Genomic DNA, 23,545 nt, shown 5'->3' on the forward strand with positions numbered 1-23,545 from the left:
AGCCAGGGCACTTCCAACTTCCTTGTTCAGAGGCAACTTGTTAGATGGCAGAGGCATCCGAACCCCGAACACCTTATCGTTACCCTGGCGCAGCTGAGTGTTGCTAATCTTAGGACGACCCATCTTGGTGGCGGCCCTTTGAACTAACTGCAAAACAACACAGAAAAAACAACTTTCAGCACTTCAATATCACCACCTATTGAACAATATTTTATTCAAAAGTACGGACTGAGATTTTGTCCTTAACTGTCCAAGTCAAGCTACTTGGGCTGAATTCGTTGATCAGTCCTGGGACGAATATTACCAACGGCGTGAATAGATTCCGTGGAATAAATTCAGGGCATTCCCGTCCAGGGAGCCTCAACAAACTCTGTAAATATTGCCATTGGCCTGCCATTGGCACATATACGGAGTTTGGTAATGTTCCATGAGCGGGAATGTCCTGAATTCATTCCACGGAATCTATCCACGCCGTTGGTAATATTGGGCCCTGGTTTTCGAAATATACGTATGTGGTGACTTGCAGCAAAAATATCGGCATAATTTGTAGCGCATTGAGTTGTAAAACAATAGCATATTATGAACCAGTGTACACAGTAGTCGAATAATCCAATTCAATAACTTGATTTTAACAGGTTGTGCCACATTGCCAGTCCCTTTATTATTTACAGTTTTTTCGCGTTTTTCATGCCAAACCCAAAAGTATCCACAAACCTTCTAATGCAATGATGTAAAAAACTCAAACATATTCGGAATTAGCGTGGCCGATAGACAAATAATCCAACCCAAGCAATTAGATTTTGAAAACTTTTGCCAAACTGTCACTCCCTGTACAGTGTTGTGGGGGTCTGACTGCATCATGTGGGGGGGGTGAAAAATTTTTATATTTTATTTTTAGTAGATTTTTATCTTTTTATTCTTTACTTTTCTTTTCTAAATTCTTATTTATTTATTTATTTTTTTCTCATTTATATTTCTGTTACTTTTCTCTTCTCTAGTTATATTCTGATCTTGGGTTTACCTGGGATACCCCCTTGTTGCCTTACAGTCTTCAGTACTCACGGTAGCTGCCACCACCCGGGACTTTTCTATCAGAATAAACTGTATAACACAACATTAACCTCTTAAACACAACCCTTGGGGGTAGTATTGTGGTGAGGGCCAGGCTCCTGGGTTCTAATATATTCACTGGCACAAATTATGAGGGAGAAAGAAAGGTGGATACTGTAGTGGTAATGATATCACAGAATACATTAAGATTATTTATTGTAATGAAGTTGAGTATAGGAACACATCAATAGAACACAAACACCTGAACCACTCCTTGGGGTTCACTCGAGACTTGGCCAAATTTACATAAACCAATTATAAGGACCACTTGGCCTTACTTCCAGCTTAGCAAAAGCAAGTCTTCAAATTTAACAGAGGCAATGTTCACTCTCCAAAACTGTCATAAGGCTGTACCATAATTATTATGACTCTCAATACTGGGGATACAGGCGCACACTTATCTCTACTCTACGACACAACCTTACCTCTCGTCCCTCATTAATGTTATACCTGTTAACACTCTTTACAACACAGGACACTTTGGTGTTCGTCTTTTCAGTGAGAACAATATACTGATACAGACAAGATGAATTACCGTTGGGCTTATGCCAGCTGGGATCCAAACATTGACGTGCGTTCACACTCATCGAATCTGAGGCCGAGCTCAAGCTTTGAAGCTGAGTCTTGGATCCACTTGGCTTGCTCCTTGATGAGCCCACTTAAACCCAATCATGGTTTACTCAATGCATCCTGTCTCCACTCGCCACCAACCCTCGGCAGCCCCAACAACACTTACAGTACCTGTTATGCAGACAATAAGGCACTCAAAGCGAGCTGTCATGGCGGTGCACTCTACTTTGACAGGTTCTGATCAATGATAAATGAGTTTCTTTAATGCCAAAATGACGATCACTTCAATACAGTCATCACATTCTTTGATGGCTGTGGATCAGATGCATATAACTTCAGTTTTCAATGGATATCTCGTAACTTCACAAGAGACAAAAACAGTTATCATGAATTTGGCTGGGAATTCATATACAGTAGACCCTTGCCATGTGTGAGGGATAGGTTCCAAGAAATGGCTCAAATTGGCAAAACTGCGAATAGCCACTAATATACAGGTATACCTATACTGTGTAGGAGAAACTTAAGTCACAATACTGTACTTACATTAGTATGTGGAAGTCTGGAGCTTGATGATGTGGTGCACTGTACAGGAAGATATCTGGTTACTGAAGCATAGGTGGATCATCAAGATCACTGGTGGAAGAGGGTGATGCAGTGGTGGTTGGTGGTCGGCCAAAACACTGGCAAAAGGTTCTTGTTTTTTACCTCTAAAGCCCAAGGGTTTGCTGAGTGGTAAAGCAAGCCAGGCATGATCATGTGGCCAGCCACATTGCCACAGAAGATGCACGTCACTCTGCCCTTGGCTGCCTTGAACCCAGAGGCACGTCTCCCCTGCTTGTTTATGTACAGGTACCAGGCTTGTTCTTCCAGTATAAACCAGATTCATCAGCATTAAACACTCGCTCTGGTCTACAGCCTTTCTCTTCTATTATTTTCTTTAACTTGGCGGTAAATGCACCTGCGGCTGTGTGGTCAGCTGATGTGGCCTCCCCAGTCAGCTTCATACTATGGAGTGAGAATCTTTTCTTAAAGTTCTTGAACCAACCTTTACTGGCACTAAAAGTTGGTTGAGTCACCGCACCAGCCCCTTCACCTCCCATTAACTCATAAAAATGACCATAAAGACTTTTAGCCTTTTCTCGAGTCACGTTGCCATCGATCGGAACATTTTTGTGTCCGCAACCCAAATGTTCAGCGCTTTCTCAGTGTTCACTATGTTGTTGTCACGAACAACCTGTGCCACTTGCAGGAGCACTCGCTTGAACAGAATCACAAATTACTTGTTAATTTTTTTTTATGTACTGTACCGCACTGTGGATTTTTTCACACCAAACAGCCAACCAGCCGTGGCAGCACTCATCCCCTACTTTAAATTGTCTAATAGTTCAACTTTCTTTGTCACTGACTTCTGTCTTTTATGTTTCACTCCACTTGCATCACTAGCACTGACACTAGGCAGTCTGTTAGGAGCCATTTTCATGCAGAAACAGTAAAGTTTTGGGAGTACAACACAGGATGCTGGGTCATGGGTACTGGGTGATGAGGGAGATGAGACGCTGCTGGTGTGTGTGTGGGGTGACCAGTTGTGCTGAGGGAGAAGACTCACATGCTAGCCACCCGAGCCAACAGCTGCTCAACGCGAATCATTGAAATTGCGAATCGTAAACCCGTGAGTGGGAAGGGTCTACTGTACTTCATCTGAGTACAATTTTCAACATAAACACACTGAATCATGAATGCTTCACTAACTGGTAAGGTATACATACATGTTACATCATAATTTTAACTCTACAATACTGTACAGTGGTCCCTCGGTACAGTAATCTGTTCTATGTTTACATTTGTTTCAAGTGGAATAAATATCAATAAAGTTGTGGTCTTTATTATTTTGCATTTTCTATGTTAAAATTATGTCATTTTAACATTTATTTAACATTTTGATAATATATGCAGTACAGGGAACTAGTTTTTTGTGTGCCCATCAGACGCTTGACTCAGCCAACAGGTGTTAGTTTGGCTTTGAAAACAGTGGAGTGAACATCTATTTTGTTGGTGTCTTGAATATTTTTGCATTTTTTATTGAAATTATTGGTCATTCTGAACTTTAATTAACATATCGATAATATATAGTGCAGTGCAGTGTTGATTTAAAGAAAATAATCTTGAATTACACCAAGTGAACTTAAAATTTTATTGGTGAAATGAGGCATCAAGCATGGGTCCCCTGAAGGTGATTTCTCCTCCACCCCCACTTCTAATTCCCATCATCATCATAATCAACCAGGAGCCTTCTACATACACACCTCAAAGTAAGTGTACTGTGCTACATTTTTTTTACTTTGTACGTACTTTTCGGTGAGCTGGAACCAATTACCCAATATCCCATTGAAACAATGGATTCGGTGAACGAAATTTTCGGTTCACGAACGACCCTCTGGAATGACTTGTGTTCGTTAACCAAGGGACCACTCTACTACAGATGAGCAAGGGTGACCGTATATAAACATCTCAGAAGGCACTACTTAGTCAAGTGTACTTACCTGGAGCTGGGGGATGCCCACCTCACAAGGGGTCATAACTCAATGATGAAGGAGCCACTAGTCCAGTAAACTGTGAGGGTGAGAGTGTTGTTGAATGCACTGAGTGTGAGCTCTTTCAAGACCAGACTTGACCAACACTGGAGCAGGTTCAGGTACATTCAGGAGCCGGTGCATGCCCAGTACTTGCCAACAGAGTGTAACAGAGACGTGACCGATTGCCTAAGCGGCTAACGAGCCGATCAGTGGTGAAGAGGATAAAAGTAAAAATAATAACACTCAGGTGTGTAGGATCCTAGACACCAATAATAACACTCAGTAATGTCTTTCAGGTGTGTAGGAGCCTAGACACCAATAATAACACTCAGTAATGTCTTTCAGGTGTGTAGGAGCCATTCAACATTTGAAGAACAAGTATGGAGGGGGATACACTGTGGAAATGAAATTGAAGTGTGATGCCACAAATGTTGAAGAAGTTAACTCACCATCATCTGGTTCATCTGTGGAGTAAGGGTTGATACTTAAATCTTCTAAACTGACTATTTGGTTGTGTTGAAACAATACTTATAAAAAGGAGGAATATTTTTAATGCATTGTGCCAGAGAAGGTGTTGACGTTAGGTGAAGTATCCTGTGATAATAGTGACACACACACACACACACACACACACACACACACACACACACACACACACACACACACACACACGCACGCACACACACACACACGCACGCACGCACGCACGCACGTGTACGTATGGGGTAGTTAATCTCTGTATATTATATGGAGTGGTCATACTCGAGCTAAATTATTATTAAGCCTTCCTATTATTACTTGGTTCATGCTAAGACTACAAGTTGATGTAGTATTTAATGTGAATTCTTGTCAAGTTATTGTAAATATTTCAATAACTGTCAAGATTTATAGAATTCTAATTATAAAATATTGCCTGAAAACTATCTTAAAGAAATAATGCATGATTATATGCTTTGTTTTAGCATGTTTTTGAAATATAAAGAAAAGGTTTGACTCTGTGTACAGTAACTTGAAGTTGTGTTCTTATGATGCAGATTAATGAATGACGTTACTGCCATGCTGAAGGAGGTATTCCCAAGAGGAGTCCTAGATGAACAGTTTGGGGAGCGCATCATCTATAAAGTACCCCAGGATGACATCTCAAGTCTATCAAAATGCTTTGAGATGCTGGAGAAGGGTAAGACACTAACACATAGTAAACATTTAATGTGTGATGCTGGAGAAGGATAAGACACTAACACATAGTAAACATTTAATGTGATCATTAATTAATTATCAAATAAATCACATCACAAGTTTTAGACTGTGCAAAAACCAGGTGCTTGCCCAGGCCAGGTGGTGCACTCAAGGGAGGTGCTTGCCCAGGCCAGGTGGTGCACTCAAGGGAGGTGCTTCAGGTGGTGCACTGTGCTTGCCCATGGTGCACTCAAGGGAGGTGCTTGCCCAGGCCAGGTGGTGTGTGCTTGCCCACTGCAAGGGAGGTGCTTGCCCAGGCCAGGTGGTGCACTCAAGGGAGATGCTTGCCCAGGCCAGGTGGTGCACTCAAGGGAGATGCTTGCCCAGGCCAGGTGGTGCACTCAAGGGAGATGCTTGCCCAGGCCAGGTGGTGCACTCAAGGGAGATGCTTGCCCAGGCCAGGTGGTGCACTCAAGGGAGATGCTTGCCCAGGCCAGGTGGTGCACTCAAGGGAGATGCTTGCCCAGGCCAGGTGGTGCACTCAAGGGAGTCTCACATTGTATTATTTGGCTCCAGTAACCAGACCATCAGGAATATCATCAACATTTTAGTTATTACTTTTTTTTTGTTGTGGACAAACATGAACACTGGCTGCCATACTCTGTCAGTGGGAGTAATTAAGGATAGCATTATAAGTATTTTCATATTACATTAGATAAATGAAGTTGAATTTATAACCTATAATGTAGACTGGATTGGTAAGAGATGATGAAGGTATTTTTGGTATAATGTCAGTAAGATTGTATCAGAGTAGAACAACTGAAACAAGAATATCCTGAATAGAGCTGAGAAAAGTTAGGATTGAATTGAATTAAACAAAAATTAATATCTGTTAGACAATGATTAGAAAGAATTTTTTTGAGCATGTTTTTTGTTTGAGTTAATTAATGGTACAGTAGACCCTCTATATATTGTCAAATGGCACCAAGGATTAGAGAATGGGTACAGGACTGTAGCACAAAAAATTCTTTAAGACACCATTTTTCTCACTTCAACTTCTAGAGTAATTTCTTCATTTCAATAAACTTTTTAACACAGTATCTCACCATGAGTCTGAACAACTGCTTCCTGAACTCTAGTATGTTTAGACTCAAGATGACTGATGGAGCAATACTACTTGGGGTATCGTGGACCATGCATGATTTGTATACATGATGCTGGCCCGTGCTGCCATCTACTGAGGGCAAAGTGTGCCTGAGTGGGCTATTCCCCGTAAAAATAAGAGAAAAAAAAAGAGGTATTTGGGGTCAGCGTGTGGCACAAGTTACCTCACCACTCACACGTCTCAGTAAAGTGGTTCATTGAGTCACTCACCACTTCTTATGATGTGTAACTTCTCATTTCACGTCCATCCCATAACTACAACACTTCCTTTTAGCCACTACATCACCTTACTCCGGTGTGGAACTGATGGCTACAAAAGTAGTCCACCAGTGTCACCAAAGACACAACAAAGTTGATAATTATAGTTCTTGGAGCACTTTAAAATAATGCCTGTGGACACTGGTACTGAGCATGTATGGTGCAGGTGATAAGGATGACCTTTCACAGAGTGGGAGGCAGGCAGGTAATTTCAATCACTCAAACATTTGTCCTCCCCATGATCAACAGATTTCAGCCTTACAATACTTTTAACTGGGGGGTTGTACATTACACTTTACCACACATGAGTTGTACGTTCAATTCACTGTTGTTTTGTGACAACTAACCCACCTTATAGAGATATTGTCCAGGAGGTTAGTACTGTACAGTGATATCCCCGTTAGCTGGAACAATTGGTTCAGAGCACTTCCGAGATTGAGAGATTTCCGGGTAACGAGACGACTCTCTCAAAGCCAGAAAAAAAACCTTATCCCCGGAATTTTCCGGGTAACGGGAAAATTTTCTCAGAATTTTCCAGAAAATGTGCCCCTCGGAAAATTTTCCGAGAAAATTTCAATTCCTGCTATCGGAGAGTTCCGGGTTTGATGAATTCCGGCTACTGTACAGTAGGGTCGGGATATATCGCGACTCTTTATAACGATTTTTTTATATCGCGGCTGCCAAATTATCGACATTTTCCTAAATACAATAAAGCCTCAAATAACGACGGTAATGTGTCCTTCAATATTGGTGTAAGGTGAATCGTCTTATCGCGACTCATTAATTACCATTATAATAAGGCAATAATAATGAGATGTGTTCCCAAGTGTGACCTTTTCATATCTTTTGTGTGGCTTTTTACCCTCCTCTCCCCCCCAAAACAATACAATTAATGAAAAGTCCAAACTATATTCTTTAAATAATGTTTCTGAATGCACCTTATACAATATAAATGAATAATAATATGGTCACACAAGAGGAGATGGGACGCCATTGTTTTCATTTGTGTTTACAGCCGGTAGTCCGGGACAATAGTTCTACACGAGAAAATAAAACCTTGGCTGTAGCTGTAGTAAAATTAATGTAAAAAAATTAATACAGTATAGTCTCAGTTTACGCGGTCAATTAAACCCGTGGAGGTCCTCGTAAAACGAGAAACGTGTAAACGAAATAACAGAACATATGGGATTAATTGAAATAGAGACTGGGCCGACCCCCAGACTACCTTTTTTCCGACACAATACGTACGTTGTAGTAAAAATAACATCTTAATTTTATGATGGTATGCACACACAATTAATATTTAAGAGAAATATCAATAATATTAGGTTTTTTAACACTTACGTTAGTAGAAGAGATGGCTGGGCACACAGGGATGGGGGGTTGGTTCTGAGGCAGAGGGCAGATTATTGGCCCTCACCTGTATCACTTGTATCACCTGTATCACTATTCACCACAGAGGCTTGCAGGGCCTCTTTGTCAAACCCCTCAAAGTCCATATCCTCACTATCACTGACTTGGGCCGGCTGTGGTGGGTGGCAGGTGAAGAACTCGGTAATGTTTTGTTGACTGGGCGCCGCTTCCCGCGTAAATAATGGAATGTACCGTGTATCTAATAATTGCCGGTCTGGCCAGGTGCCGCGTAAATGACCAACCGCGTAAAGGAAATCTGCGTAAATCGAGACTATACTGTATATATGTTTTAACTAATGTTATTTAATGTTAATAAATGGAACACTAGAAGTAGCTAACCACTAATGGCAAAGAAAAAAAAGAGATGGATTGGGAACGCCAACATATATGTGCGCATTTAAGGATACCGCGTCATTTATCTTTTTAAGATTATGTACAAAAGATTCATTATTGTTTATTACTGAATATGTATTTGATTGAATTAATGTTCATATATGTGAAATGAACAACGCAATTCATTAATAATACGTAGAATATTAAAACACACACGAGGAGACAAGACGGCATTGTTTTCGTGAGTGACACTGGTTCTACATAAGAAACTGAAGAAAATAAGACCCCGGTTGTAGCTGAAGTGAACTTAATTTAATATAAATTGATACCTGTATGTATGTTTTAAGTAATGTTATTTAATGTAAATAAGTGGATCACTAGAAGTAGCTAACCACTAATGGTAAAGAAATAAAGCGAGACGATTGGGAACGCCAACGTATGAACAGTAAGTGCGTACATGTGAAAACATAACTATCGTCATTTCTCTACATATGAATATGAAAGCAACACTTATTTACTGTTCATATATGTTTTAAATAATATTTATGAATGTAAAACAAAACTTCTACTCACCAATGGTGGTAAAGTCTAAAACACAAGGACAGCCAATGAATATTGTGAGAGTTTTTACTCGGATGACGAAGTCATCAGGTTCAACTCTGGCTGAAGTTGTAGCTTTCCATAAAGCTGTTGCTGAAACTGTTACTGAACCTGAAGTTGATGTTGAAGCTGCTTATGATGCTGAATTTGATGGTGTAGCTGAAGTTGATGGTTTAGGCCTTTGAATAATAACCTGTCGAAAGAACCTTGCACAGCTGCTTTATTTTCTCATTATACATCTTTCTGTTAGCTTTTGAACCAACACTACCATCACTTGCTCTCTTGCTCATGTTGAATAGGGATGGAAAAATGTTGTAAGAAACTTGAGAAAGTTTTTCTCAAGTTCCTGTACCAGATGCGTGAAAACAAAAGGCCCACCAAGCTCCGACTGTTGTTTACCACTCATTAGCAAGTCAGCTTCTTTGTGCAAGGCGCTCTTCATTTTTTCACAGTAATTTTTTGTTTATAATACATATCGGGATTTAGTTATTATTTACTACAGTATTACCCCGCTTTACACGGGTTTTTTTTGCGCGTTTCCACGTTTACGCGGTACCCTGCCAGACCCGGAATGCTCATTTTACGCGGTGCGTGTACTCTCTTACGCGGAGAGCGGCGCGGGCAGGGTGCGCACAAGGTCGCTCAGTCATCAAAACATAACCGAGTTTTTCACCCGCCACCCACCACAGCCAGCCCAAGTCAGTGATAGCGATAGTGAGGATATGGACTTATATGGCCTTTGAGGGGTTTGACAAAGAGGCCCTGCAAGCCTCTGTGGTGGATAGTGATACAAGTGAGGGCCAATTATCTGCCCTCTGCCTCGGAACCAACCCCCCATCCCCGTGTGCCCAGCCATCTTTTCTACTAATGTAAGTGTTAAAAAACCTAATATTATTGATATTTCTCTTAATTATTAATTGTGTGTTCATACCATCATAAAATTAAGAAGTTTTTTTACTACAACGTAGGTATTGTGTCGGAAAAAGTGGAGTTTGGGGGTCGGCCCGGTCTCTATTTCAATTAATCCCATATGTTCTGTTGTTCACTTTACGCGTTTCTCACTTTACGCGGGCCTCCGTGGGTTCAATTGACTGCGTAAAGCGAGGTTTCACTGTATATGAAAATGTAATTTTATTTAATTTTCATTATATTTTGGTTGTAAATATGAATGAAATAAGGATGTAAACTGAATTGGGTCCTAAATTAACTAGGGTTTTAAATATGAAAAGTTGTTGGTCGAACTGTTGTTATCGGAGGCTTTACTGTATAGCGATAATTTTTTTTATTTCGCCAGGGAAATCGGGCAGGAAGTATTTAAAATTTATCACGACTACCAAAGTTATCAAAATTTTACAACATATAGCGATAAATTTACAGTAGACTCACAACTTACATGGGGTTATGTTCCTGGGACCTCACATAAAGCCAAACACTGTATAAAGTCAGAAAGACTCTTAAAAATACCCTGAATAGCCCAAAAATACGAGATTATTTTTTTCTCTTGTTCAATATGTATGATGTCTAAATTCAAATTATTCGCTGTCTTGCAAAGATTCCAGCAATGCAATTTATATTCTGCTAACATTAGACTGTGTCATTTTAAGTAAAGTTTAGTCACTTTTATTGGCCCCCAGAATCTAACCCTATTTCCCCATTGATTACATGTAATTATATATAGCGAACATCCTTGGACCCTATCTGGCGATATATCCAGACACTACTGTATTGTAACTTTTATTTTTTGACCTGTACGTATGTTAATGTGCGTAGATGAAGAGAATACTGTAAAGTCTAACCTATTCAGTGTTGTTCTCTCAAGATTCATTGAATAGTGTGTACAGTATTTATATCCAGTCCATTGGGTCACCTTCCTACACTTGTGAATCAGGGACCAAGTGTCCAGTATTGTTGCTGTGGAAAATAAATTCCCATAAGGGGGAGGATTTTCTGACATTATCCTTTGAACCAAGAAATAGGAAAGATCACAACACAATAGTTGTTCACAGAAGCAGATAAAATTTCTGACAATATCTGCAGCCCAGTAGATAAGAACATGGAAATGGGTGACTTATTCAAATTTTTAAGAAAGCACCAAAACTCTGGGGTATATTGGTTTTTGTATGGAGAATCATATAAGATCAGGACCTCAGCTACAGCTAGCCTATGAGAGCAGCCATCTTTGATTTAACAATGACCAGCAAAAACCTGCCATGTTTGGTAGGGCCACACTGAATAATAGCCTTATCACATCTGACCTGGGGATTGAACCCAGAATTTACTGATGAGAGATAAACATTAGAAGTAACAAAGGATTTGTTTAAGAGAATATGTTAAGTAAATAGGATGCAGAGATTAAAAGGTAAGGAAAGACCTGTCAGACAGTTAGGTGACCAATATATGCAACTGTGATATGAACATGTTAAGAGAGAACATGGCAGGAAGGAGAGAACATGTCAGGAAGGAGAGAACATGGCAGGAAGGAGAGAACATGTCAGGAAGGAGAGAACATGTCAGGAAGGAGAGAACATGGCAGGAAAGAGAGAACATGGCAGGAAGGAGAGAACATGTTGATGATGGTAGAGACAGGTACAGTATAATTATTCATTTGGATGTTAGGGATGGTACAGTCACCCACAGAAGTCCTAGTGAACCATGAACCCCAAGATTCAGGTTAATTTATGGACAGTATAATGCATGTATCTACTGCATCAGGTTCACGAATCTGAATCTTGGGGTGACGGGACTTTAGAGGGTGACTGTGCACTCACCACATAAGTTCTCTAACGTTTTAAGGGTCTTACCATGTGACAAAACAAATGAGAAATCTGAACTTCCTTTTACCTGTTAATACTTTAAAGATGGGCAACATATATATATATTATTACAAAATATTGATAGTCACCTCACAACCAGGCATACCAACCATTCTGAGATAACTCGAGCCATTGTGATCATTCTGAAATCTGTCGTGCCCAGTTGTTTGAGAACTTTTTGTGGCAAGAGCACAGTACATCAGTGATATGCTGTAGTTAATTAGCCTATTAATTATTTGTTCACTTTATAGTCTTGGGAAATAAGGCATTTTTTACGCCAATGATAAACTAGTTCATAATGAAATGATTCTTGGTCGAGTTAGTGAGAATACGTTCCTAAACAACTTACCAAAGTCCCTCATCACTCCAAGGTGAGCTTTAGCTGCCGTCTTGAAAAAATGGCAGCAGTTTGCAGTTTTTGTGTTTTATACGTTAATGGTTGATTTTAGTGAGATGATACTTTTAGCAAGATAAACGAACTTAAAATTCTGCACATGGTGGTATATTTCTTCCTTTTTCTGTACAATTAACACTTTCCACAACAGCTACAACCCTCATTTACTTTTGACACTGTTTAATGTTCCAGTGACACAATACAAAAATGTAATGTCCGTTTTGCTTTTTCAGGTTATAATGTGAGATTGACAGTCTTACTTTAATAGATAAAGTGAAATATTATAGATAATATATACTGTATATACAAAGTGAAGCATAGAATATGGAAGAACTATGTCCTGTATGTAATGAAAACCTCTCCACAACCCATATAATCCCTGTCAAGAGCGGTCGTCTAACAATGACTAGAGCCAGTGAAAGACTACAAGATGGGAAATAAACTCCGTGGAAAGAAAAGCAACCAGAAAGAGTACATGAAAACTGAAGGAAGGAATATACAAGGAAAAATACAATTAAAGCTAAAGTTAAGAAGTGATTGGAAGGTAGTACACAGAATGTGAGTTTGACTCCTCCTCCAGTAAAAGGAAGACTGAGATCTACAATTCCATCATTTTATTTCAAGAGATACTGCCATTTTTGTTCAGAAGTCTGTAATAAAGACTTAAAAAAGAAGAAACCTGTACATAGGCGGTGGACAATTTACTTTTACTTTTTAACTTTTATCTTCACCACTGATCGGTTCATAGCTCTCTGGGATGCACCATGTCAGGGTCGGGACTCTTATGGACCTTTAGCTTTGACAGTTTATTTCTTATAACCTCTTCTGTGAACACAATGTGGGTCAGAGCTGTGTCGAACTGTCTGTCCTCAAATGCAGAAAGATTGTTTGCATCTTCTCTTGTGAACACCGAGGAAAATAAACTATTCAACGCCTCCGCTTTGTCTTTTTCAGAATCTGCGTAATTACCATCTTCAAGCCTTAGGCCCAATACTCTTGCTTACATTTTTAATTTTAGACTTTGCATAGCAGTAAAACGCCTTTGGGTTACACCTGACCTCGCTTGGAACCAGCCTCTGGAACTCCTTTTCAGCCCTTCTATACTCTAACTTTGTTTGGTTCCTGCATTTGGCACACATCCTCCTGTCCTGTTCATCATTTGTCCGAACCCACATCATGAATTTCTGGATTTTCTTCTTAAGTTTGTCGACCGCTGCATTGTTCATGTGTAGTGGTCTCCTTGTATTCCTGGAGGTACTGGGTTTGGTCTTGCATAAATATTTATCGCTGAAATGGTTCACTTTACTGGCTATGATATTCAGCTTAGTGTCTGTGTTCTTATACCTCAGTGAGTCCGGCCAGTGGATACCCCTCATCCCGTCATAATTTCCATTGTAATATTTGCACCTTGGTTTGGTTTTGTCACGAACCAAGTAACAGTTAAATCTGAAGGACAACGTTACGTGGTGACTGGTACCAACGGGGGCTAGATGTGTCAGTTTGGCCACCATACCCTCTTCATTTGTTATGATGAGGTATAGTGGCTTGGGTGTTTGTTCCACTCTGTAATGTGTCGAGTCTTTAACATGTTGGAACAAAAAATTATCTCAGAGTTCTGCAAAACGAGTAGTGGGGTTATTTAAGTAATTTTGCATGGTCTCATTTCACCATTCGATGTCGCCATAATTAAAGTCCCCCAGGATAAGGAGGTGGCTAGGGTTGAGCCTTGCTGCATTGTCTATTAAGGCTCTTAAGTTCTTAGTGGGCCACAGTTTGGGGCTCTGTAGATACACCCGACAATAAGTAAGTCTCCTCCCTTTAATTTAATTTTACACCACCTGGACTCTTCAAAATCATCCTCTCCCTGTACCCTCGCCTGGCTGGCTCTAAGGTCTTACCTAGCGTAGATAATCACACCCCTCTTGCAAATTTCTTGAGAAAGGTTCGTTAATGAGTCATATCCGTCAATATTGAACTCACATTCCTCTGGGTCGATTCTCCTGTTTTTGTGCATTAGTTCTACAACTCCTACAATATCTGGTTGGTGTATCTTCAGTAGTGTTTCAAACTCCTCTCTCTTATCAAGGAACGTGTCAGTATTAGTGTACATGACATTCAAGCCAGAATGTGTTCTTGGTAATGTCTCTGCTCTTGGAGGTGCCTCCGGCCCCCCTCCATTCTCAACAGCTGCAGCATTTGCTAAATACGTTGTATTTTGCAGGGTGTGGTCAGAGATGTCATTGTTTATATGGCACTCGCCTCCACCTGGGTGGGAGGTAGAGCAAGTGCGGGGTGTCCCTCCATCCCTTAGCTCTGTGCTGGCGCTCTTGCTTCCACTAGCCTCCATCCCTCGATATAACCCATGTACGCCCATCCTCATTGCTCCTTGACTCCTCCCTCCTCTGCTTCAAGCCCTATTGGAGTTTCTTGTGCTGTTCCCTCTGCATTACCATGCGATCTGGGCGAATGCATATATTTCTAAATGCCTCGCTCCTTGCTAAGTTTTTTGCCTGCCGAATAACTTCCCATTTCTCCTCCTCACTCAGTAGTGTGGCCCTGAGGGGGCGAGGCTTATCCCACAGCTTTTGTCCCAGCCTCCTCACGTCCTGAGTGGGAGCTGACAGTTTCAGAGCCTCTGTACAAATATTCTTAAACTGATACATATCGTGTGTTTTCCTACTCTCAGCTTCCTCCACCTGGCTCTCAGGGACTCCATAAACTATTACGTTGTTCCTGCGCTCGAAACTTTCCCATTGTTCCTCCTCTCACTTAACAGTAGGTCTACTAGTTGTCATCTATTCAAGATACTACTGCAGAGTCCCGAGCTGCTATAGAACCTGTTCAGATCCTGCATTACTCTCAGTCACCTCCCGTGACCCCATAAGACCTGAACATAACTCTTCTCCACTACTCCACCATTCTATCAGCTACTTCTCCAGTCTTAGTGAGGATCTCTTTCCCAACTTGTTCTAGTTTGGCAACCAGCAAGGATCCAGCTTCATCTATTTCAGTCCTTAGGAATCTCATTCTCCTATGGTTTGCAATCGCCTCGTTTACTTTAACTATTGCCTTGACTGCAAGGCAATACCAGCAACAGCCTTAATGCTTAATTTCATTATAATAATAATAATCATAATAATAATTAACGGTTTATTGAAAAAATTCTGCAGCCCGAAGGCTGAAAATATACATTGGACATAAATGACTTATTACATACATTGGTGGTTTAACAAAAGCCTTCATTAGAGAAAGGTAAAGGAACATACAGTGAACATACAGATTATTGTAGGTGTTGAACAGCAAACTCGTAGTGTAGTAACTCCCTCCCAGTTGGTGTTAGGAGGAACTCACGTGGTGTAGTAGTTCCTTCAGATGGTGTTATGAGGGACCTGGCGTGGTGTAGTAATTCCCTCGCAGATGGTGTTATGAGGAGCCTCACGTGGTGTAGTAATTCCCTCACAGATGGTGTTATGTGGGACCTCACGTGGTGTAGTAATTACCTCACAGATGGTGTTATGAGGGACCTCACGTGGTGTAGTAATTACCTCACAGATGGTGTTATGAGGGGCCTCACGTGGTGTAGTAACTCCCTCACAGATGGTGTTATAAGGGACCTCACGTGGTGTAGTAATTCCCTCACAGATAGTGTTATATGAGTGAGGTTTGGTCTTAGGCCTTCCTATCGTAGACGGATTAACACATCGGTGGTTGTTGTTGGGTCTCATGGGCCGTTATCACTGGGTACCTGGGACCTCACTGTGTGAAGGTTAACTTGGGTACGACTGTTACTGTTGAGTTGTTCTCACTGACTTAAGCACTGTTCACCACTGTTCACCTCTGTTTAACACTGGTTCCGTTCCTTTCCAAATGAAATTGTAACTTCTGGCGAGAACTTGTTGATATTCCGGTGGGGAGGAGGGTTCAGGGGAGGGGGTTGGTATGGGCCAACTTAACAGTTGACTTGGCTGCTCCGAGGGGAGCGCCAGGTACGTCTTGACCCTTCGGTGGTCAAGGATTATGTATTGCCCTGAACTCTGTATAGCCCAGACCTGCACAATGTACATCAGACGTTGTCCTGCAGTAATTGCATGTCAACAGGTTCCCTACACCTCATGGCTGTTGCTGTTGGGGAGGAGCAGACTCAGTGAGAATCTTCTTAGCCTTAAGCCCAGTTTACAATGTGATATAATTCTAATCGTCGGCTTAAAAATAATACCTGTATTAATATCTCTTTTTACTGTAATAATCGCTTCTACTCTGTGTTTTGGTGGCAGGGCTTTAGCATCAAGGTCCCTTTAAAGCCCCCTGCCCTTGTATATAGGACTCTTTGTCAGGTGCCAACCACCGGAGTCTTGCACTTAATTTCTTCTGAAGAAGAAATTTACTCTTCGCTGGGATGACTTCCTTTATAATAACATCCACTAATTGTATTCCAAGTGAACTAAGATGTGTGAGTGATCATGGCCTTGTGGCAGACTAATACTATTAAAAAAAATCACTTCGCTGTACTACTGGTCTTGGCCTCACTGGCACCCTCGTTCGTCCAGTGTTGCCGTCCAAGACAGTTCGGCTTGTTTTTTTTCTGTTATTTAACCTTTCTTTTCTCCTCCATGAGTTGTTGGTATCTCTATCACTATGTACACTGTATCTCCCTATGAATGGTGGATCATATGCACAGTCACAGTCCTTTAGAAAACACACACAAAAAGTTTCTTTGTGGCAGCAATAATGTGTCTCGGTTATTTCCAGGTGCTCGTGCCTGTTGCTTGCCTCAATATATTTTTTTGTTTCAATTTATTTTCAAGCTTCCACAGCAGTCAATGTTATCACTGTGAAGTGTCCTAGCTAAAGGCACAGTACTACACTCTCTGAGCGTCCATTTGATAATCAGTCACAGATAAGGACACGCCTCATTTAAAATTTTCAGAATAAAACTTCTCATATGACAATTATTTTCTGGTTGTATCCCCATGGCTTATTGCTCCAGTCAAGTCGGCAGAATATTTCAATATACAATTGCGAATAACATTAAAAATCCTACATCGGTCTAGTACACATTCACATCACGAAGACGATCTTGACGCTCTTATGTAATAACTGTCCAAATGCCGCCGCTCAACAATGAAGGCCTGAGATGCCAATATGCTTTGTTACAGAGATGCAACACGACCCGACCTTCACCCTGCACCCCCCCCCACCCCCTGGAATGTTAGCACTTTAGGTTTCAAAGAAAAGTTCTAGAAAAGCAAATGAGCTGGGTGATTCTTGGGGAGAAGAAATAAGCAGTCGAATATGTGGTGTATCTTGCTTGGCAGCTCGAGAGTCTGTAAATCATGATATCCAATAGTAATATCTACGTTGGTCGGAATCCCTCAAACCCGGAACTCTCTGGTAGGCGGAGTTGAAATTTGCTCAGAAAATCATTACCAAAACTGTAATTTTCTTGAAAAGTCTGTTTTTGGGAACGATTTTCAGAGCAGCACATTTTCTGGAACCCAGAAAATTCTGAAAAATTCCGGGGATGGGGGATTTTTATTTCGGGTTTGAGAGATGAAAATCATGGTCATTTTCCGAAAATTCCGAGAAAAGTTTTCCAATACCCGGAAAATTACAGGGATGGGGGATATTTTTCGTGTTCAAGATAGTTGTCTCATTACCCAGAAATCTCTCATTCCAGGAAGAGACTGCACCAGTTGTTCCAGCTAATGGAGATACAGTAAGGCCTCGCTTAACGTCGGGGTTACGTTCCTGAAAATACGACGTTATATGAAACAACGTTAAGCGGATCAACTTTCCCCATAAGAAATAGATAGAATACAGGAGTTATGTTCCCCAGCCTCCCTTTGACCCATGAAATACATTACATATACAGAAAATCATTGCCATTTATATAGAAAATAATGCATACATATACAACTACTAAGTTTGTATCGGTACTCACTGATGGGTGGAGGTGGTAGAGCGAGTGTGTGGTGGGTAGTGGAGGGGAGGAGGAGGAAGGTGGGAGAGGAGGAGGGTGGTGAATCACTGAGACTGCGGCTGCCTCCTCCTCCTCCTCCTCCTCCTCCTCCTCCTCCTCCTGCTCTGACTGGGATTCCTCCGCCACTGGTTGCTCCTCCTCCGCCACTGGTTGCTCCTCCTCGGCTGCTGGTTGTTCCTCCTCGGCTGCTGGTTGCTCCTCCTCGGCTGCTGGTTGCTCCTCCTCGGCTGCTGGTTGCTCCTCCTCGGCTGCTGGTTGCTCCTCCTCGGCTGCTGGTTGCTCCTCCTCGGCTGCCGGCTGTTGTGAAGAAGCTGCTTCTGTCGCCCCACGACGAACAAATGAATCCAGTGTTGACAGCTTGGTGCTACTCTTCTTCTTCTCCTTATAGGTCTCAGTGTAACAACCAAGACTGTCATCAATGCTGAGTTGAACCTTTGAGCTACGTTCTCTGTTTGGGTCGTCATCTATAAGGATTTGCATACCTTGCTGGATCCTGTTGAACACTTCTGCCATCCTCTTGGTAGTTAGTGCCAAACAACAGCGTCAAGCGGTCTTTTGCCACTTTATAACCTGGCGCTCTTTTCTTCTCCTTGGAGATATAGGTCCTCTCAGGCATCCTCCTCCAAAAGAGACCAGTCTCATTCACATTGAAGACTTGCTTCGATAAATAGCCTCCTTCCTGGATAATCTGTTTGACTTCTGGCGGGAATGTCTCGGCAGCAACCGTATCTGAACTGGCAGCTTCACCAGTCATCTTTATGTTGTGGAAGTTATACCGACGCGTAAATCATTGAAACCATCCTTGGCTGGCCATAAAGGTCTCTTCCTTCGATCCTTCACCCTCTGCTGCCCCATCCTTGGCTGGCCATAAAGGTCTCTTCCTTCGATCCTTCACCCTCTGCTGCCCCATCCTTGGCTGGCCATAAAGGTCTCTTCCTTCGATCCTTCACCCTCTGCTGCCCCATCCTTGGCTGGCCATAAAGGTCTCTTCCTTCGATCCTTCACCCTCTGCTGCCCCATCCTTGGCTGGCCATAAAGGTCTCGATCCTTCACCCTCTGCTGCCCCATCCTTGGCTGGCCATAAAGGTCTCTTCCTTCGATCCTTCACCCTCTGCTGCCCCATCCTTGGCTGGCCATAAAGGTCTCTTCCTTCGATCCTTCACCCTCTGCTGCCCCATCCTTGGCTGGCCATAAAGGTCTCTTCCTTCGATCCTTCACCCTCTTCTTCCTTTAAGTTATCAAACAAGGATCTGGCCTTATGCTGGATAATCATAAGGCTCACAGGCACATTGCATTGATTCTCGTCCTCCATTGCCAGCATCTTTCCACATTTTCTATCACAGTGCTTCTAGTACGAGTTGTCCTAGTTGCACTCAGAGAAGATTCACTTCCAGCACTAACCTTAATCTTGTCAGCGTTGGTCCTGATAGTACGCACCATTGTGGGGGTTAGACCAAGCACAGCGGCTATGTCCACAGCACGTTCCCCTTTTTCAAATCGGGCTAATACATCCATTTTCGTAGCCAGGGTAATGGTCTTATGTTGCCTCTTCACTACACTAGCACTTGATGGGCGCTTGGAAGCCATTTCGATTGGTTATAGTACAGTTTTAGAGCAAAAACACTTAAGCATACACGAATGATGTGAAGTCGTAACAAAGACTGGCTCGGCGTCGCTTGGGGACGCTGTGAAGTTCCGTGAGTGAGGGCAGCGCGCCGAGCCGAGAGAGAATAGAGCGGCCAGACAAGAGCGGGTGATGCTCTGTAAAAAGTAGTCTGTGATGACGCAAAACGACTTAGTATCAAATAAATGGGATGTTAAAAAAAATTTTGGTCGCTAAAGTTTAGCGATGTAGTACCGAAATGACGTTAAGTGTGGACTTACTGTATCACTGTATCTGTTTCTTCAGTTTGTGTTGCTGTTGTAGATGAAGAAGTAGATCTCCTAGTTTTGCTCATTGCATTGACTTCAGGGAGCAGGAACTTGTTAGATACTTCTCTTTAAGGAATCAGCTGTACTCCTCCATAGAACTGCAGGCTACCCATAAAGAGATCGACTAATACGTTCTCTTTTTGCCTGCAGCAGGTGACTGTAACATAACACCTTGTGTACCGGTATTTCAAAAGGGAGAAAAAAATTATGACGTTGTTTAAAAAGTGTAATGACGTACGTTATCCCCTGAACATACTTAATGACAAGAATGCATCTTCAGATAAAATTTCCAGAGTTGAAGAACTTTTCATTCTTGCACTATATGGGACACCTAAGAGTGAAACATCTTTAAATCGGTATCGCTTCAAGAACGCTGACAAAGCATTTGGTCACAGCAATTGTGCAGTCAAACTTGCTAGACTGCCGCCTACAGCAGCAGCTGCAGGCTTGCACTTCCTGCATCTTTACCATCAGGTTCAGTTGTGGCGAGGTAATCTATTATCACCTGACTCTTGGGGATGAAAAATTCATCCCTATTCCAATTATTACGGCAGCAGGTCCAGAGTCGCTTCTGGATCTGATATCCTGCACATGCAAAAAGAGTTGTGATGGACGATGCAGCTACACAAAGTTGGCTTAAGATGCTTGAATATATGCAGTCACTGTCAAGGAACAGCCTTTACCAATGCTGTGTCCTGCAACATTATTTTTCAAGACGATGATTTTGATGAACAGTGGAAACGTGGAGACTGATGATGGTTGTGCTGTGGAAGATTACACTGTAGACGATGCTCCTGAGAATGAATGTTCTTTTGGTACAGACCATAATTATCACAATGGCACCAAACTTAACTTAAATATTTCATGTATAACTTCTAGTACTGAACAAGTTGTGAGGAGAATGAAACTTTCAAAAAATCACTAATCATGGAATAGGCCTACAGGAGGTACCATATTAAAAAAGCAATGCCATGTACACTACCTCATAAGTGGTGTGTAAAAGGGTAGCAGGTGACATAAAAATAGAGGGGGGGGGACATGGGCAGTGGAGAGGTTAAATTATTATTTCTTCAGAGTTTTAATTGTACACAAAAGTGAAATATAACATCACATGCAGAATTTTAAGCTCTTTTATTTTGATAGTGTCATCGCTCCAGAACAACGATTAATGAGTCAAACCTCAAATGGCTGCCAATTTTTCAAGATGGTCTTTTATTTAGGAACGTATTCTCACTAATTTTACCAAGTATCATTTCATTATGAATTAGTTCAACTTTTTTCCTAATTTCCCTGGACTATTAGTCAAGTTCTTCTGATAATTGATGAAAACTTTGTGTGCAGTAAGTTGTATTTTGTTTCATTAGCTGATTTTTTTGTTTTTCTATTGACAGCAAAAGCAGATGGACTTGTGGAAGAATATGCTCTAAGTCAGACGACCTTGGAACAAGTGTTTTTAAAGTTTGCCCGTCAGCAAGAGTTTGAAGATGATGACGAGGAAGTAAGCACACCACAAACTTCACTTTCAACTACTCATTTATAGAGATAATTTGTTGGTAAGAAACGTCTGGTTTTTATACTGAAGGCATTTTCAGCTGCTGAGGTAATATGTAGTACAGTGGTCCCTCGGTTAATGAACACAATTCGTTCCAGAAGGTCGATCATTAAGTGAATCCATTGTTTCAATGGGATATTGGGTAATTGGTTCCAGCTCACCGAATGGTACATACAAAGTAATAAAAAGAATGTAGTAAAGTACACTTACGTTGAGGTGTGTATGTAGAAGGCTCCTGGTTGATGATGATGAAGGGAATTAGAAGTGAGGATGGAGGAGAAATCACCTTTCAGGGGACCCATGCTTGATGCCGTCATTTCACCAATAAAATTTTAAATTCACTTGGTGTAATTCAAGATTATTTTCTTTAAATCAACACTGCACTGCGCTATATATTATGAATATGTTATCTAAATTTCAGAATGACCAATAATTTCAATGAAAAATGCAAAAATATTCAAGACACCAACAAAATAGATGTTCACTCCACTGTTTTCAAAGTCCAATTGACACCTTGTGGCTGAGTCAAGCGTCTGATGGGGCACAATAACTAGTCCCCTGTACTGCATATATTATCAATGTGTTAAATAAATGTTAAAATTACTAATAATGTTAATATAAAAAATGCAAAAATATTAAAGAGCACAACTTTATTGATATTTACTCCACTGGAAACATATGTAAACATAGAACAGATTACTGAATTGGCAGTCTAACCTATCAGCTGATGCTCACAACAAGACGTGATGTTCGTAAGGATTTCGTTAATCAAATTTTTGTTAGTTAACCGAATTGAAGATTCTTATGGAAGGTAAATCGTGAACCAAAATTTCGTTAACCAAACCGTTCGTTAACCGAGGGACCACTGTACAGTAAAACCCAGCATTTTAGCTTAAGGTCCTCATTGGTAACATTCCTACAAATATTTGCTTTTTTCGGACTGGGGTCTGTCCCAATTAGTCCAATTTATCGAGTTTCTACTGTAATGATTGTACTGTAGTTCTCTTACTTTTTCTTGATATATTTATACATTTTGTGTACTACATTTTATACATTGTTTATACTGCACTATATTTTATACATTGTTTATACTGCACTATATTTTATACATTCTTTATACTGCACTATATTTTATACATTGTGTATACTACACTATATTTTATACATTGTGTATACAGGGAGTCCCCGGGTTACAAACGGGTTCCGTTCCTGAGGACGCTTATAAGTCGAATTTGTAGCTAAGTCGGAATACATGCTATATGCATACTGCACTACAGAATAATATTGAAAATCCCACTATATCATAGCCTAAGACCTTATATACATCTAAAATCACATAATTTAAGACAAAAAAAGAAATAGAATGACAAAATACAGTAAATGAAAGTAAATAAAATACTGTAAATTTCCAGTTTAACCTCGTTCGTAAGTCAGGGACCCACTGTACTATATTTTTCTGTTTGTCTGATGACTAGACATTAATAAGATTCTCTTGTGTAATGTTCATTACAGTACTGTACACTGACATATTCTCTAAATGTTAACCATTGTTATGCCTCAAACATATACTGATAGCTTGTGTGAAACAATATAATTGTACAGCGGAGAGGGAAGATTTTGTATGTACAGTACAGTACTGTACTGTACTGTACTGTACTGTACTGTACTGTACTGTAC

The 23,545-nt window shown here is 41.0% G+C and overlaps 1 protein-coding gene across 1 annotated transcript in view; it reads left to right on the top strand.

Annotated features, from left to right (window-relative positions):
- LOC121874546 (cholesterol transporter ABCA5-like) overlaps positions 1-22,059 on the top strand; it is an 84,978-nt gene extending 62,919 nt beyond the window's left edge. The window contains exons 12-14 of the mRNA XM_042378732.1: positions 4,599-4,724; positions 5,288-5,430; positions 21,708-22,059. Coding sequence (XP_042234666.1) covers positions 4,599-4,724; positions 5,288-5,430; positions 21,708-21,856 — 418 coding nt within the window. The 3' untranslated portion in view covers positions 21,857-22,059. The remainder of the gene's footprint in view (positions 1-4,598; positions 4,725-5,287; positions 5,431-21,707) is intronic.
- The last annotated feature ends 1,486 nt before the right edge of the window (positions 22,060-23,545 follow it).

The sequence above is a fragment of the Homarus americanus genome, unplaced genomic scaffold (assembly GCF_018991925.1).
Source record: "Homarus americanus isolate GMGI-L3 unplaced genomic scaffold, GMGI_Hamer_2.0 scaffold55640, whole genome shotgun sequence".
Taxonomy (NCBI): domain Eukaryota; kingdom Metazoa; phylum Arthropoda; class Malacostraca; order Decapoda; family Nephropidae; genus Homarus; species Homarus americanus.